This window comes from Malaclemys terrapin, chromosome 2, assembly GCF_027887155.1.
Source record: "Malaclemys terrapin pileata isolate rMalTer1 chromosome 2, rMalTer1.hap1, whole genome shotgun sequence".
In the NCBI taxonomy this organism is placed as follows: Eukaryota; Metazoa; Chordata; order Testudines; family Emydidae; genus Malaclemys; species Malaclemys terrapin.
The window spans coordinates 73,405,351-73,421,432 of record NC_071506.1 but is presented as its reverse complement, the minus strand read 5'-3'; the positions used below and the strand labels follow the sequence as shown (position 1 = coordinate 73,421,432).

The following is a 16,082-nucleotide window of genomic DNA, read 5'->3' as shown; positions in this document are numbered from 1 at the left end:
AGACCTCCAGTGGACTATGTGTAGCGCAAAGGCTGCACTTTGGCCAACTTGATATAAAGGTTTCCAGATCTGAGAATAGCAGTGCGCACTAAAATCCTGCTCTGTAACTTTCCCATGTGGACATTGTGGAAGTGAATAATTCTTGCCCACCGCACCCACATGGGAGAGATACAGCACAACACTTCGATGCACACTGCTATTTATACCGCTTTAGGCCAAACTGTGAGGCAGTGTAGACGGACCTTGAGTTACGCAAGCTCATTTCCTTTAGGTATGGGGCAGATTTAAGAAACAAAATTTAAGTTTTTAGCAATAGCTAAGAAGTTTGATCTGAAGATGTCAGTGGGTGGAAAAGGGGCCCTAAACAATGCAGTAGGGTTACAGTTCTTCTGAAGACAGAGGATTAGATTTTTGTCTTGGGTCACAAATGAAATGAGTTAAGTCTCTGATCCCATTCAGTCGCCCACCCCCTCACCCACCGCAAACCCGCCACACAATTGAGCAGGCTCCTGCATGTTCACCGAGCTGTGAGGGGAAGCACGCATAAGCACTAATTCCCTTGTCTTTAAAACAAATGTGTGGGAAAGAGGGATTCTCTCAGTAATGATTTCTTTCGTAGGGAATCTGTTAATTCAAATGACCTTTTCTAAAGTTTAATCTTCCTGAAAGATTGTTTCTTCTCAGGAGCATGTCACCAGTGTAATTTCTTATTTTAGCCCTTTTTTATGAATTTGACAGAAGAAATACTGCAGTTAATGTGAGTGAGTCCCAAATTCCACTCAAGCAATGACCATGAATGATGAAGCAGAGTACAATGTTTTGGCGTGTCCCTTCTCACTGCATTCATGCAGTTGTCACATGAGCAGAACTTCATGCCATTTTCCACAAATATTAAACAAGTTAGTAATTACTGACATAGCTTCAGATAATTTGCCCTTGAGACAGTAAAGAGTTGGGGTGTTTTGTCTGTAGGACTACAATTAAATCCCAGAAGTCATATTTAGACAGAATCCTAGACTCATTAATTTGAATACATCTACTCAGAGTATTAAGTGACCTGGCATTCTGATCCCACATTTTTGTAATCAGCAATGAAAGGTTTGGGATTGTAGCAGTTTATACAAGATTTAAACATTTTAAATCTGCGCATAAAAACTCCTCTTTAGCAAAAAGGAAAGAAAATAGAAGCTGTAGTGGGAAATTCTTCGGCATAATGAGACTGATAGTAATTATGTTTTTAGGCCATCATTAATACACTGCTTGAGAACTGTAATGTTTTTAATAGCTGCTCTATCCAATTTATATTACATTGTCAAGATAAAAATAATTGCTGTCTTTATAAACAGCATATTAAATGATCTTACACCGGTGGTTGTTGTATGGCCAGGTACAAACTAAAATGAACTGAGTGTTAATTCAGGCAGCTGTGATGCTGCTAACAAGCTCAGTGACATGGTGCATTTAAAACTGAGCTGTGAGCTAACATAAAATCATAACATACTATGTCAAATTTGGGCATCTAAAGTTATGACTGGGAGTTGAAGCTGCCTGATAGCATCCCAGCTGTTGATAATTAAATGCCTCCTATGCCAGTGATGATTGAAAGGAATTGCTTACATGACGTGATATGTAGGGGAGCCATTTAATTGTTTTCATAAATCTTTCTTTTGAAAATACAGTTGAAACTGTCATAGACTTCTGCCTAGATGGGAATGTATAGTTGCTAGTGCTATGGAAATAAATAGCAATATCTAAGTGCCTGGTACTTTTGCAGGTAACAAGATATCCCTGCTACCCAAAAGAATAAATGTATAGTTAAAATGGACAACATGCTGACACAGAGCAGGCTGGAGATCAGAGGCAATAAAAACTACATTAATGAACAAAGACATACACAGAGCATGTATCTTGTTAAGCTGTTTGGGACAGGGACTGTCCTCTTTGCTGCATATCTGTCCAGAGAATATGTAGTACAGTGTGAGCCTGATATCTAATTGGTGCCGTTGGATTCCATAATATACAAATAAATAATAATTCAATCACGTTGGCTGGAGTAAGTACACAGACAAAAATCAATAATGAAAGTAAAATACTCTTTTTCTCATTAAAGAAATAAGAAGGAAGTCTGCTGCTATTCAGCTCTGAGGAGATATTATCCTATTTTCTGTGTACTGCATCTTTAAATGTAAGGACTTTGCCAGTCTGCTGGGAGAATGAAGGGAGATGGGGAGAGTGTTGAGGGCAACTCAAGATGGAGGATCTTAGAACGAGAGACTGCTCAGTACCATGGAATTCTGGCTTGGAATCCTCATGCTAAAATCATCTAGACTGGAAGAACATGTTGGCTATTTGTGTATGGAAAATCGGTCACCTCTCCGCAGAGAATTAATGGCGCTATTCCAGATTTAGAATGGTGTAAATAAGTGCAGTATTTGCACTCCTAGTGTTCAGTTGTGCAGCTATTAAGTCTATCAAGGTTTCCCATTGTGACTCCAATTTACAGGTATTTAACTGATTAAAAATGGTCTAGGCTGAAATATTGTATTTAATCGTAGTTCTGGATTGGAGCGGTTACACTTTTTATAAAATTAAGGTTCTGTTGGAAATTCATTCCCCCCTCCCCAAGGGCTTTCCCTGAGGCCAAACAAAAAGAGTAAACATGGGGGTAAAACTTACTTTAATGCAAAAGATTTTCAGTTAGCAGAGGACGTCCAGCAAATTCTATTCAAATTTCATTTTCAGCTGTCTCTAGCTCATGCCATCTGGAGCACTCAAATTATTTAGCTTTTTTTTAAACTACATTACTGATTATGGATATCCGAACATCCTGTTCATTTAGGGCCTGATCCTGAGCAGTAAGGAGCATGCCTAACTCTAGCTGACTTTCGTGGGGTTTGAAGTGCTTAGTGTCACTCAGGATAAGGAATTAAAAAAGCCATAGATTTAATATTTTAAAACATAGTCCTTTAATAACTCTTGTGCTTGTGAAAGATGCTATATGAGCAGTGTTATCAAATTATCTTTAACCACAGACAGGAGACAGTCTGAGCTTTCCCAGAACACCCCACTATGGGGCCTCAAATAGCATTTGAAAGAGAACATCTAGAGGTGAGAGAGTAGGTAGATGACTGTGCCTATTCAGTACGTGCGATCTTATGATTGGAAGTTTTATGAGGTGGACTCAGGCTATATAACATCAAATGTTAATTTCTGGTCATATCAACATATTCTCTGTCCAGTGATTTACATGTTTCACATCCCATACCTAGGGACCTACCAAATTCACGGCCATGAAAAATGCATCATGGACTATGAAATCTGGTCCCCCGCCTCCAGTTAAATCTGGTCTTTTGCGGGCCTTTACCCTACTATACAGATTTCACAGGGAAGACCAGTGTTTCCCAAATTGGGAGTCCTGACCCAAAAGGGAGTTGCAGAGCGATCACAAGGTTATTTTAGGGGGTCATGGTATTCCCACGCTTACTTCTGTACTGCCTTCAGAGCTGGGTGGCTGGAGAGCGGCAACTGCTGACTGAGGGCCCAGCTCTGCAGGCAGCAGCACAGAGGTAAGGGTGGCAATACCATACCATGCCATCCTTACTTCTGCGCTCCTGCTGGCGGTGGCTCTGCCTTCAGAGCTGGCCTTCTGGCCAGCAGCCGCCGCTCTGAAGGCAGCACCGCCGCCAGAAGCAGCAGCGCAGAAGTAAGAGTAGCAGTGCCACAACCACCCCTATAATAACCTTGCGGAAATCCCACACACACACACTCTTTTTTAGCCAGGACCCCTACAATTACAACACCGTGACATTTCAGATTTAAATAGCTGAAATCATGACATTTATGGTTTTTAAAATCCTATGACTGTGAAATTGACCAAAATGGACCATGAATTTGATATGTCCCTAGCCAGACCTTATTACTAATTCGTAAAGTTACACCACCATTTTTTAAGTTGGTATTCTAATGGTATTAGTTTTTGCCAATGTAGGTTGCAGTTGGAGATGATAAGCCTTGATCCTTGGTCTTGATATGCATAAAAAGCCATATTTAATTATTTTCTGGTAACAACTATCTAATTGTGTGTGGACGTGTGTGTGCATGCGTGCGTGTTGTTTTTTCAATGGGTGGCTTCTTCCGTTCATTGTGTTCTGGTCTAGAATGTTGTAACCCGAGACATTACTGGACAAAGTGTGTCCATATTGCACTGTCTTGTCACTTCTGCTGTCTCCTGTTCGTCTGTAAATGCAATTCAGAAATGCCCTCTTGGGTTAAACAGACATGAACTTACTGCTTCCTATACATCAGACCATGTATCTACCTTAATTTCTATACTAGCGCTGCATATTCATTATTCTGTACATTGTACCGTACTATAGAAGTGAAAAAGTGACTAGTTTCTGGAACTCCTTCTTTCCAAGCTAATCAAATCTTTTCAAAACCTTTGTTCACTTTAACCTTGTTTTCGCAACTTAGAAACTTCATCTTTCTTTTCTGTTACTTTTTCTCTTTATGTTTTTAAGTTTTATCAGTCATTGTATCAAGTTTGATGAAGCCGTGTTTGTTAATAAGGGGGTTAACTTCCCTGCAAAGGGTCTAATATCTTTCCAGGGAAAATGAAGAGGATTTTTTTCCCTTGCCTAATCCTTTCCGTAAGAAATATGCTCGGTACGTGCATTTGAAGACCGACACAGAGGTAGAGCTCCAGGTTCCATGAAGGCTGCCTTTACTAGCAGCTTTACAGTTGTCTGGTCAGTCTGAGCCAGTTGTATGTACTGTGGCTGGTCCCATCTGGCTATGTTGCCTGCAACCCCACTCAGAACTGCATGACAGGAAGAATGAGATTGCACCTAGTTAGTCTGCTCACAGTGGTATTTTACCCTCTAGTTTGGAATGTCTCCCAAGTGATAGAATTGCACGGCTTGTTTCCTTTAAGTGGCCATTCCTTATGTTTTAACACCTTGATCTTCAAGAAGTTTTTGCTGAACTCTTAAGTGGAAACAAGCCAGGAAGAAAAAGAAACAGGCTGCCCTTGCCCTAGCTTTTAAAATATGCACCCTTGTTCCCACTTTAAAAAACTTACCAGGTATCTGAGGGGATTATTTATCTGGTTCTTATGAAGAGTAAGATTTAGAAACTCTTGATGAAAGCATTCCCATACCTATGTAAAATATATGGTGGTGGTGGTGGTGGGCGGGTGTGTGTGTGTGTGTGTGTGTGTGTGTGTGTGTGTGTGTATATATATATGTGTATATATATGGTATTGTATGAAAAATGAAACTTATTGTCATATGGGATGCAGGGATCACTTAAATGTCAGAGTAGGATCCTGGGATCCTAACAAAAGATTTGTTTTAATGAGTTGTGATTTCACTTGTATTTTAAAGTATTGATCTGGCCCTTGGGGAAAATGTTAGTGAAGATTATACACAAAGATCTGCTGGTGTCTGAAAAAGGAAAAAATGGCAACTAAAGATCTTACTCTATTGTCAGAGTACTTTACCAAAAAGACTTCCTGCTTTGTTTGTGTATGAGCAGTAGGGCACCGTTAGTGTGTATTGATTCATGTTAGCCTCATGAACCAAATTTTATTGCTCAAGATATTAAGTGCTCTTTCAAAAGTATAAGTAATTTTAGACATGCGAACAGTGTAAATTTCATCTTTACCAACTCTGTATACTGTACCTAAACTCTGTTATCCAGGGGTGATGTGGTCCATGTATGTAACTTGTAAGGACTTCAGGATGGAAGATGCTATATTTTGGCCAGATTGGAGTTTTAACTTTCTGTTGGCATATATCAATAATTTTATTTGTAACAAATATGAAAAAGTATGGTGGAATTTTAGCCAAAATGGTGTCCACTAAAAGCAGATGAACTGTATAATTGTTTATACTCTCAGGGCTGTCACTAGAGAATATAAAGTGATGAGAAAAGATAACTCTTGGTACAATAGCCAGTGCAGTCTATGACTAAATCACAAGAATCTAACAAGCTGGACTGAATCACCAATCATTGCAATTCCTCCCAATCAGCTTTTGAGCTTCTTGACTGAGAAGCCTGAGGACATCTTGTCGGGGGGAGGGGAGCGTGTGTGATGGGAGTGGGGAGTCTTGCTACATCAAAGTTTATTTGTGGATTATTTGAGTTTCTTAGGTTTTTACTCTTTACTCCGTTCCTTGAAGGAAAATAGGCAACCTAACAAGCCTAACTTTTCCTCCTCAAGCCTTAAATATAATTCAGGTTGGCAGAGAGGTCTAGGGAGTTCATTTCTATGCTTTTTAATTCTGCTCAGTCATTTTTGTTTTAAAAACTGGTAACCTTAGGCCACATTGATGTAATCACATCACAATTTATTGTGCATGTAAAGAGAGGGGGGCAGGAATTAGGAGTATGTGGTATAAGTGACCGTTTAGGATGGCAGGATAGGTAGATACCATTAAAGTGGGTGGTCTCTTCTGAAAAATAATTGGAGTGGAACATCCTGTGCTTTGGGAGTTGGTGCTGCTCATTACAGTACATGAAGCTTGGGCATCTCCTTCCACAGATGGTAAACTGAGAGCCCAGGTGGGACTTTAGTAATCACTCAAACCCTAAAGAAGAGAGGGGAGAAGGGAAGGGCACCATATCAGTTGTCAGCCCTAGGTGCGTATAAAGATAGCATTAGCACAACATTTTCTTGTGTCTGTACTTAAGCGTTTGTGTGTGCTTGATGCTTGTGAAAGTAGAGTACCTATCTGTGCTTGGTATGAGTGCTGTTTTCTGTGGGCAAAAGTGTTGCTGTACATTTGGGTACATTATCAGCTTTGCTTTTCACATGATGTACCAAAAACCTCCTAAGCTGATCAGAAACATGATCTTTTGGCCACTGCAGCAACCAAGTGCTCACTGATGGATTTAATTCTGTTTGCATCTGCTGAATTTCAGTGTGATTGTACAAGTAATGGTATTAGTTTCTTCTCCATTTTAAAGCATAGAAGCAGATAGACTTACAAATAAAATCACCACAAATTAAATTAACTTGCCTTCTCCAGTACATTTTTAAAATTAAGAAATATTAACAATTAAGCTAAATGACCTAGTTGTTGCCAGTGTCATCTTTAAAACTGTAAAGTAGTAGTAATTAAAAAAATTTATGTTGTTTATTCACCTTTCTTTGAGCATCGGTGAGCTATTTTGTCCTTTTAAACTCAAAGTAACATTCTTATTATGGTATTTACTTTCCTTTTCAATATTTTGCACCTAAGTGAGCATCTTTCTACTTACAACCAGGAAGTAACAGCACTAATGGTCATATACAAATTAAATAGCTTTTTTCTGTATCTGGAAGGGGTAAAATTTCAAAATTATTGGGAGTATAATACTTACACTGGACATAAATACTTAAATCTGATTTTTAAAAGAGTGTTCTCAAAACAATTTTATTCTTGTGCTTTCAGGTGCTGCTAAATCCAGTCCAGTTTCTAAACCAGGGTCCACGCCTTCTCGTCCATCGTCAGCAAAAAAAGCCACACCGAGCAGCTCAGCATCCAAATCAGATAAAGATTTGGAAACACAAGTCATACAACTCAGTGAACAGGTAACTTTGCTTCAACCACAGAATTAGTTATCAGTAGGGCCCTACCAAATTCATGGTCCATTTTGGTCAATTTCACGGGCATAGGATTTTAAATATCATAAATTTCATTAGTTCCGTTAATTAAATCTGAAATGTCAAGATGCTGTAATTATAGGGGTCCTGAATCGAAAAGGAGTTGTCGGGGGCAGGGGTCTGCAAGGTTTTGTAGGGGGATTAAAGTACTGCTACCCTTACTTCTGTGCTGCTGCTGGTGTTGACTCTGCCTTCAGAGCTGGGCAGCTGGAGAGCAGCAGCTGCTGTCCAAGAGCCCCTCTCTGAAGCCAGAGCCGCCGCCGGCAGCAGCGCAGAAGTAAGGCTGGAGAGCAGTGGCTGTTGGCCGGGCTCCCAGCTCTAAAGATAGCACCCCACCAGCAGCAGCACAAAAGTAAGGTGGCCTGGTACGGTATTGCCACCCTTATTTCTGTGCTGCTGCCTGCAGAGCTGGGCCCTCAGTCAGCAGCTGCCACTCTCTGAGCGCCTAGCTCTGAAGGCAGCAGCACAGAGGCAAGGGTGGTATGGTATGGTATTTCCACCCTTACTGCTGCGCTGCTGCTGGTGGGGCGCTACCTTTAGAGCTGGGAGCCCGGCCAACAGCCACTGTTCTCCAGCCGCCCAGCTCCGAAGGCAGCGCAAGAGCAAGCATGGGAATACCACGATCCCCCTAAAATAACCCTTGTGACCTCCCTGCAACTCCCTTTGGGTCAGGATCCCCAATTTGAGAAATGCTGGTCTCCCCTGTGAAATCTGTATAGTATAGGGTAAAAGTACACAAAAGACCAGATTTCACAGGGAGAAACCCGATTTCATGATCAGTGACGCGTTTTTTGTGGCCGTGAATTTGGTAGGGCCCTAGTTATCACAAGCACTAGGAAAGATATGAAAAGTCATGAAACCGAAGATTACTCTATACTTATAGTAAAAGTACTGAGACAGAGCAAAACATTGAACAACTGAAAAATGAACTTCCGATTTCAGTCTGGATTATATTCACTTCACAGTGGTGAAGGATCTAACAAATGGAATAGCTCAGCTACGAACGAAAAAGTGATGTCATTAAAAAAATGCTACTCTAACAGATGGCTGCAGGATGGCCAATGTTGTACCCATATTTTAAAAAGATGCTAAGGATGATTTTGGGTGAATCATACTGCAGGGTGAGGGCTGCCTTAAAGCTAGTTGTGCTTGAATATGCATATTACAGTTTTACTTGAATACATAGCTGCATGGTTTATAAGAAAAATTCTAGTCCCTCTAACATGTTGCATGAGAATTTAGGAAGAAAGAAGAATTGATGGATTTTATATATTTAGAGTTTAAAAGGTATCTTGATAATTATTTTGCCCTATTATGAAGAATCCAGTAACATTTTGTGAGTTAAGTCTGTCCTTAAGGATTAAAACTTGTGATAGGAGGAATAATAAAAAAAATAATTTATTTTCACGAGGGAAAGAGGTTTAATAGTAGGGTGCCAGGGATCTGTAGTTGAATTGGGAGTTTGGTGGTGGTCAGTATACTTTGCTATCTGGAAGGAAGACAACAAAAAGGCAAAATACCTTTTTCAACTGAGAAAGGGATATACCTTTACATAGTGATTGACTGACCTATAGCAGTGGCTCTCAACCTTTCCAGACTACTGTGCCCCTTTCAGGAGTCTGATTTGTCTTGTGTACCCCCAAGTTTCACCTCACTTAAAAACTACTTGCTTACAAATTCAGACATAAAAATACAAGAGTGTCACAGAATAATTACTGAAAAATGGCTTACTTGCTCATTTTTACCATATAATTATAAAATAAATCAATGGGAATATAAATATTGTACTTACATTTCAGTGTGTACTATATAGGCAGTGTAAACAAATAGTTTTCTGTATGAAATTTTAATTTGATCTGACTTTGCTAGTGCTTTTTATGTAGTCTGTTGTAAAACTAGACAAATATCTAGATGAGTTGATGTACCCAGGGAAGACCTCTGCGTACCCCCAGGGGTATGTGTACTCCAGGTTGAGAACCAGTGACCTATAGAACTTTTGTTACAGGAGGTTATTGAAGATTAAACTAAGATTTTTAAAAATTAGACTTTTATATTAAGAATAGAGAACTTGATTTTCATTTCCACTAAAGATTCTTTACACCTGTTTGGCCTTAAACAGGCCTTAAATTAGGCATAAATTCCATTTACATCTGTTTTGAGGCCCCTTCACACTACTAGACTAGTGTACAGGGCCTTTAGTGGGTATGAGAATCAGGCCCGAATCGTAATTATACTAACTAGGACAGAATTACAAAGGCTGTCAGCCCTCGTGCTTCAGAGTAGAGACTGTGTATCTGTTTGAACAGGGCTAAACACAACAGGGCCTGGATCCTGATTGGATCCTCTGTAAATATTTTTTTAAAAGTCTATAATGAACCAAACTATAAACTAAATCATCTCTACTAGATTGCTGTGTGTAGGAAAAATGAAAAATATAGAACAGGGCTCAAACATTATGCACCATATCCATATAAGTGCCTGAAGTTGGGCACTGAAGTCTGTGGTTAGGAGCCTAAATAAGTGCCCTGACTTTCAAAAGTGCCCAGTTCCCAGCAGTTCCTATTTTCTTCAGTGAGAGCTGGCAGGTGCTCAGCACATTTGAAATCTTGGTCTGCATTTAGTCTTATATTTTCATATTTATTATGGCTTAAGTCACTGTCATATCTACCACTGACACATTTTTAACAAGTGTCTATCAGTAAAAATCCTGAGGACTGTATACAAATGACTGACACTGAAAGGGTCAATATGGATGATTTAAGTGGAGCAAGCAATAGTTATTGAGGAGTGGCAAGTTTGCATTAAATCTTAGATTTTTAAAGAGGTCACTTGTTTCTGCTAACAAGACTTTTTTTTTTTTATAGTGACTGCTTGGCTGGCACTTCACTATTAAGTTTATAGGACCTTCTGCACCCTGCCTGCATAGTGCTCAGCTCCAAGGCAGAGAAGTAATGCTTCTAGGGCTGTGGAGCCAGCTTCATGATGCCCTGTGCTGTGTGTCTGGAAGAGGCAGGGAGAAGCTCCCACACACCATAGATTCATAGATTCTAGGACTGGAAGGGACCTCGAGAGGTCATCGAGTCCAGTCCCCTGCCCGCATGGCAGGACCAAATACTGTCTAGACCATCCCTGATAGACATTTATCTAACCTACTCTTAAATATCTCCAGAGATGGAGATTCCACAACCTCCCTAGGCAATTTATTCCAGTGTTTAACCACCCTGACAGTTAGGAACTTTTTCCTAATGTCCAACCTAGACCTCCCTTGCTGCAGTTTAAACCCATTGCTTCTGGTTCTATCCTTAGAGGCTAAGGTGAACAAGTTTTCTCCCTCCTCCTTATGACACCCTTTTAGATACCTGAAAACTGCTATCATGTCCCCTCTCAGGCTTCTCTTTTCCAAACTAAACAAACCCAATTCTTTCAGCCTTCCTTCATAGGTCATGTTCTCTAGACCTTTAATCATTCTTGTTGCTCTTCTCTGGACCCTTTCCAATTTCTCCACATCTTTTTTAAAATGCGGCGCCCAGAACTGGACACAATACTCCAGCTGAGGCCTAACCAGAGCAGAGTAGAGCGGAAGAATGACTTCTCGTGTCTTGCTCACCACACACCTGTTAATACATCCCAGGATCATGTTTGCTTTTTTTGCAACAGCATCACACTGTTGACTCATATTTAGCTTGTGGTTCACTATAACCCCTAGATCCCTTTCTGCCGTACTCCTTCCTAGACAGTCTCTTCCCATTCTGTATGTGTGAAACTGATTTTTCCTTCCTAAGTGGAGCACTTTGCATTTGTCTTTGTTAAACTTCATCCTGTTTAACTCAGACCATTTCTCCAATTTGTCCAGATCATTTTGAATTATGACCCTGTCCTCCAAAGCAGTTGCAATCCCTCCCAGTTTGGTATCATCCGCAAACTTAATAAGCGTACTTTCTATGCCAATATCTAAGTCGTTGATGAAGATATTGAACAGAGCCGGTCCCAAAACAGACCCCTGCGGTACCCCACTCGTTACGCCTTTCCAGCAGGATTGGGAACCATTAATAACAACTCTCTGAGTACGGTTATCCATATAGTAACAGCCTGTCCACACCCAAGAAGTCCTTCACCAGCAACAGCCATCCCAATCATTTGCTTGGTTCACAACCAACAAAATGGCCAGAAAATCATCCCATACCTGGAATACCACAGTCCTTTGTGGCTGCAAAATATTGGGGCTATGGTGGGTCACTGGACAATTTTTCCACCTTTTTATGAGTTGCAGATCAAAAAAAGATTGCGAACCATTGCCCTGTTACCTTAGGTGTATAGGCAAAATTAGAAGATCTCAACTACTGAGGCTGTCCATACAGTTTGTTTTTTCCACTATAGCTTCATTTAATGAATAACAAGCTTTCTAAGTTTTCATGACAATTTCAGGTTGCCAGGAAAAATTAAACAGGAATTGAGGACTCTGTTCTAGTTTATGTGAAACCTGTTATTTTAATACAGTCAGGATTAACTATAAATGAGTACTTAGCAAATGAGTGCAACAGGTATAGTGGTGAAAGAAAGCTGGCAAAGTGTATCTTGGAACTAGATTCTCATGTACAGGTGTCAATTAAGAGAGTTACTTTGAAACTCGAGCAGTTTCGGCTTTTGTCTCATGCGGCCATTGTGGACTTTTCTTGTGGCCACAGCACAGCCTCCTGGGCAGTGATTGTGGGGGTGGGGAGGTGGGCAGCGCAGTGGCTCATCCCCCAAGGCTGCCAGCAGGGGTTCAGCCCTGCCCCCCTCTGGAGCCACAAATGCCAGAGGATCAGCCAGCCAGTCTGAGTTGGTCACCTTACTGAGAATGCTGGGGCTTGGGCTTCCTGCTTCAGCTCTGGGGTGGCAGACAGCAGGCTCCAGCTGTGGGGCGTCAGGTACCAGCTGCGACTCTGGCCCCAGCTGCATGGTGGTGGGTGCTGGCCTTGGGCTCACCACCCCTCCATCACCCCTGGCCCTCACTGCCTCCCTACCCACCTCTCCATCCAGGACTTAATTTGTCTCCGAGCTTGCCAGGGATGAGTAAATCTGCTATGGAAAGTAATATTTGTATGTCTGTTAATACCACTTTTCACTGCCTCCCAGCTAGCTAGCAAGTCTGCTTATATATATAAAACGTACAAATATCACTTTTCACAGCAGCAGACTTACTAGCTAGCAAGTCTAATAAAAAAAGCAACCAAAAAAGCAAAAGAAATATAGAGGTTCCTAAATATCTCAGAATATTAAATTGAAGACCATATAGACATGTTCACAGGTTTGCCACACTGTATACACTGTGATTAATTCTGGTACAAGGAACACCACAACAGCAAAAGAAAAGAACATGAAAAGCACCTTGTGTTTCTATTCTGTGTAGGTCCAGTAAAGAATAGAGACAATTGTATTTATTATTGAGTTTGCAACCAAAAAAAAAAAAAACCCTACCTAAATAAATTACAATGATTTGGACATGTATTTGTGCAGATTTATTTGTTTTTCCTAAAGTTAATAAGTATTTTAGGAAAAATTGTCAGAGTGGCCACCAGCAAGAGTTGATGGCCACTCTCTGAGGCCACCAAAAAATTTGTTGTGAGAACCCCATCAAGAAGTACCTGGATCAACCCCCTGAAAGCTAGTATTTCAGAACTACCACTACATTTTATGCCAGCATAAGAGAATTCTGAAACCCAGCACCAGACCAGTTAAACAAGTGAAGGAAGGTATAAGCAGCCACGCACAGTACTTGCACTCAAAGATTTTTTTTAAAATGTTTAGGTCATCTAATTATTATTCTGCCAAGGCAGGATTGACAGAAAACTAAAAAAAATTATCAGGAAACAAAGCTAAATATTTTTAAGGAGTAGATAAATTTTAGGATAAACAATACTTACAACAAATGTACATTAATTCAGCCAAAGTAGAAATGCGGCCATTATGAATATTGTGTTAATTGCCATCGCAAATGGCACAGCTTGGCACTTATAGCAGTCTCAACAGAGCCAGGTTTTAGTCCTAGATCCAGAGCCACTCTGTCATTGTAGCTTGCTATTGCTATGTATTACCACAGCACTGAAACATTCTGTAAAAATGGTCCCTCTAGGGTCAGGGTTGAGGTGCATTGATGGGTATTATGGGGAAGTTTACACTGCTTTGCCTATACTGCTTTGTGAACAAGAACAGTCTGGCACCTTTAACAACTACTAAATACACCTTAAGTTTAAAGATTTGTAAAAAAAAGTATATATATTAAGATTATGCCTGTTATGCACTGTCCTGTATTGTGTGAGGCAAAACTCACTCATAGTCTGTCTCACAGATGGCATATGCTGTGCTCCTGTTATTGGAATATGAATGTTTTATTTACAGGTACATTCATTAAAACTTGCACTCGAAGGCGTGGAGAAGGAAAGGGATTTCTACTTTGGAAAATTAAGGGAGATTGAACTTCTCTGCCAAGAACATGGGCAAGAAAATAATGACCTTGTCCAAAGGCTAATGGAAGTCCTTTATGCTTCAGAAGAACATGTAAGTGCAAGATGGTCTTTATTCTCGTATATTTCCTTAATGAAAACAAACAGGCACTATATTGGGTCAAGTTCTCTAGGCAGATCAGCACAGACTGTTGCAACTTAGTCTTTTTAATAAATGTCAATTTAAAAAAAAACACTTTGCATCTAAAAACCAGTATTTTTTTTGCTATTGGTGAATGCACTGAAGGGGTTGATAGCTTTTTAGCGCAGTTGTGTAAATTTTGTGCGCTCTAATTTTGTTGAGACGTTAATCTGAAACAGAAGGGGACGTCATAAGCATTTTGAAGTATTTTCGTATATTCTTGTTCCTGCCTCTGCTTTTTTTCTGCTGCTGTAATTATACAGAAATTTCTTTGTAATCCTGTACCTTGACATGTTCTTGAAAATCAGATTGCATAAATGTGATGAAATATAGAGGTTCCTAAATAGCTCAGAATATTAAATTGAAGACCAGATAGACATGTTCACGGGTTTGCACACATGCACACTGTATACATTGATATTAATTCTGGTACAAGGAACATATTTGCTTTTTTATTTAGCATTTTTGTCCTGTTGCTATAGGCAGAATCTTCAGTGCACAAAACCCAATAATCTTTTGTCCTTTTCAGTCTAGCAATATTTCAGAATTATTTTATCTGGAAGATTAAGCAAGAATCTCACTAGTATTATAGACATAGCACTGTAAACATTTAATAGAGCAGGAAGAAGAGGGCTGACAAAGGATACTGACTAAATTCCTTAAATATGTTCAGGGGTAATGACTCCATGAGAATTTAGTTGGAATTATTCCCATTCATGTTAGCTAAATCCCTGTGTTCACTACTCTCAAGACTGACACCACATACATACACACACCCCCACCCCTCCGTCACCAGTAGACCATAACTTTGGTTCCAGAATGTATTGGCATCAATGTACTCTCACTGGTACTGTGGTTTTGTTGACACTTCCTTATTTAGCACCTATTCTCAGATGATAATTTCAGTAGTAGTTGGTTTAGTTGTCTTGAGATAAGATTATTGAGTCATTAAAAGCAAGGCTAGAGTAATTTACCTTGTGTAGTTTTAAAAACACTATCAAGAACTTGAAAATTGTAATTATGATCTTGATGACCACTCACAGCTAAAACTGACTGGAAGTGGGAGGGATTCGTGGAGGTTTCCTTAGGGAACAAAGCAGTATTTCAATACTGATAGGAGCAAACATTTAAAAAAAAACTTGACCAGACATATGAGCAAAGTCATAAAAACTGCACATATATAGTGGTCAAAGGAAATGTCTGGATGCAAGAACAGTGATTTATTTGTAAAGGGAAACCCTTCTCCCCATATCCCTATCACATCTGTTTGTTTGTTGGCTTCAATTGTTAAGCAACTTCCCAGCTAAAAAATGTTTGTTGATTCCCTTTTCTTTAGCTTTCATTATTGGCAAAACACATCTCAAAATTCAGCTTACCTCAGACCATAGTTCTGAGCCCTTTGTCTGGTTCCTTCCATCCTCCCCACTAGGAATGTCATAAACTAATAGCTGCACAAAAATATTTAGCATATACAGTGCATCCTCACCTGAAGTCTGTGACCAAGAAGAGTCTACAGGTTTCATCTTACTATTACAGCCCTGTTCTCCCACATCTGGATACAGATAACTTCCATGGAATTATTCATATTCTGCAATGGGAAAATTGAGCCCCTTGCTTTATTGGGTGTCTTTCCTCATTAGCTCTTTGGTGCTCAGTTTGGTTTACTGAGGCAAGACATCAGCGCACTAGCACTTAGAGCCAAAGAGCTAGGTGCTCTGATGCTAACCGTGGAGAGGGTACTTGCATAGCTTGCCTACTCTTTCTTTTGCAATTTCTTCTCTTTTCCTTGGCTTGCCTTGCCTTTGAG

General features: G+C 40.0%; 1 protein-coding gene across 4 annotated transcripts in view; it reads left to right on the top strand.

Annotated features, from left to right (window-relative positions):
- The window catches only part of MAPRE2 (microtubule associated protein RP/EB family member 2), a 148,208-nt gene that overhangs the window by 121,031 nt on the left and 11,095 nt on the right, over window positions 1-16,082 (top strand). For all 4 annotated transcript variants that reach the window (XM_054018178.1, XM_054018177.1, XM_054018175.1 and 1 more), the window contains 2 exons: window positions 7,437-7,576; window positions 14,030-14,188. In XM_054018178.1, the coding sequence (XP_053874153.1) occupies window positions 7,437-7,576; window positions 14,030-14,188 (299 nt within the window). The remainder of the gene's footprint in view (window positions 1-7,436; window positions 7,577-14,029; window positions 14,189-16,082) is intronic.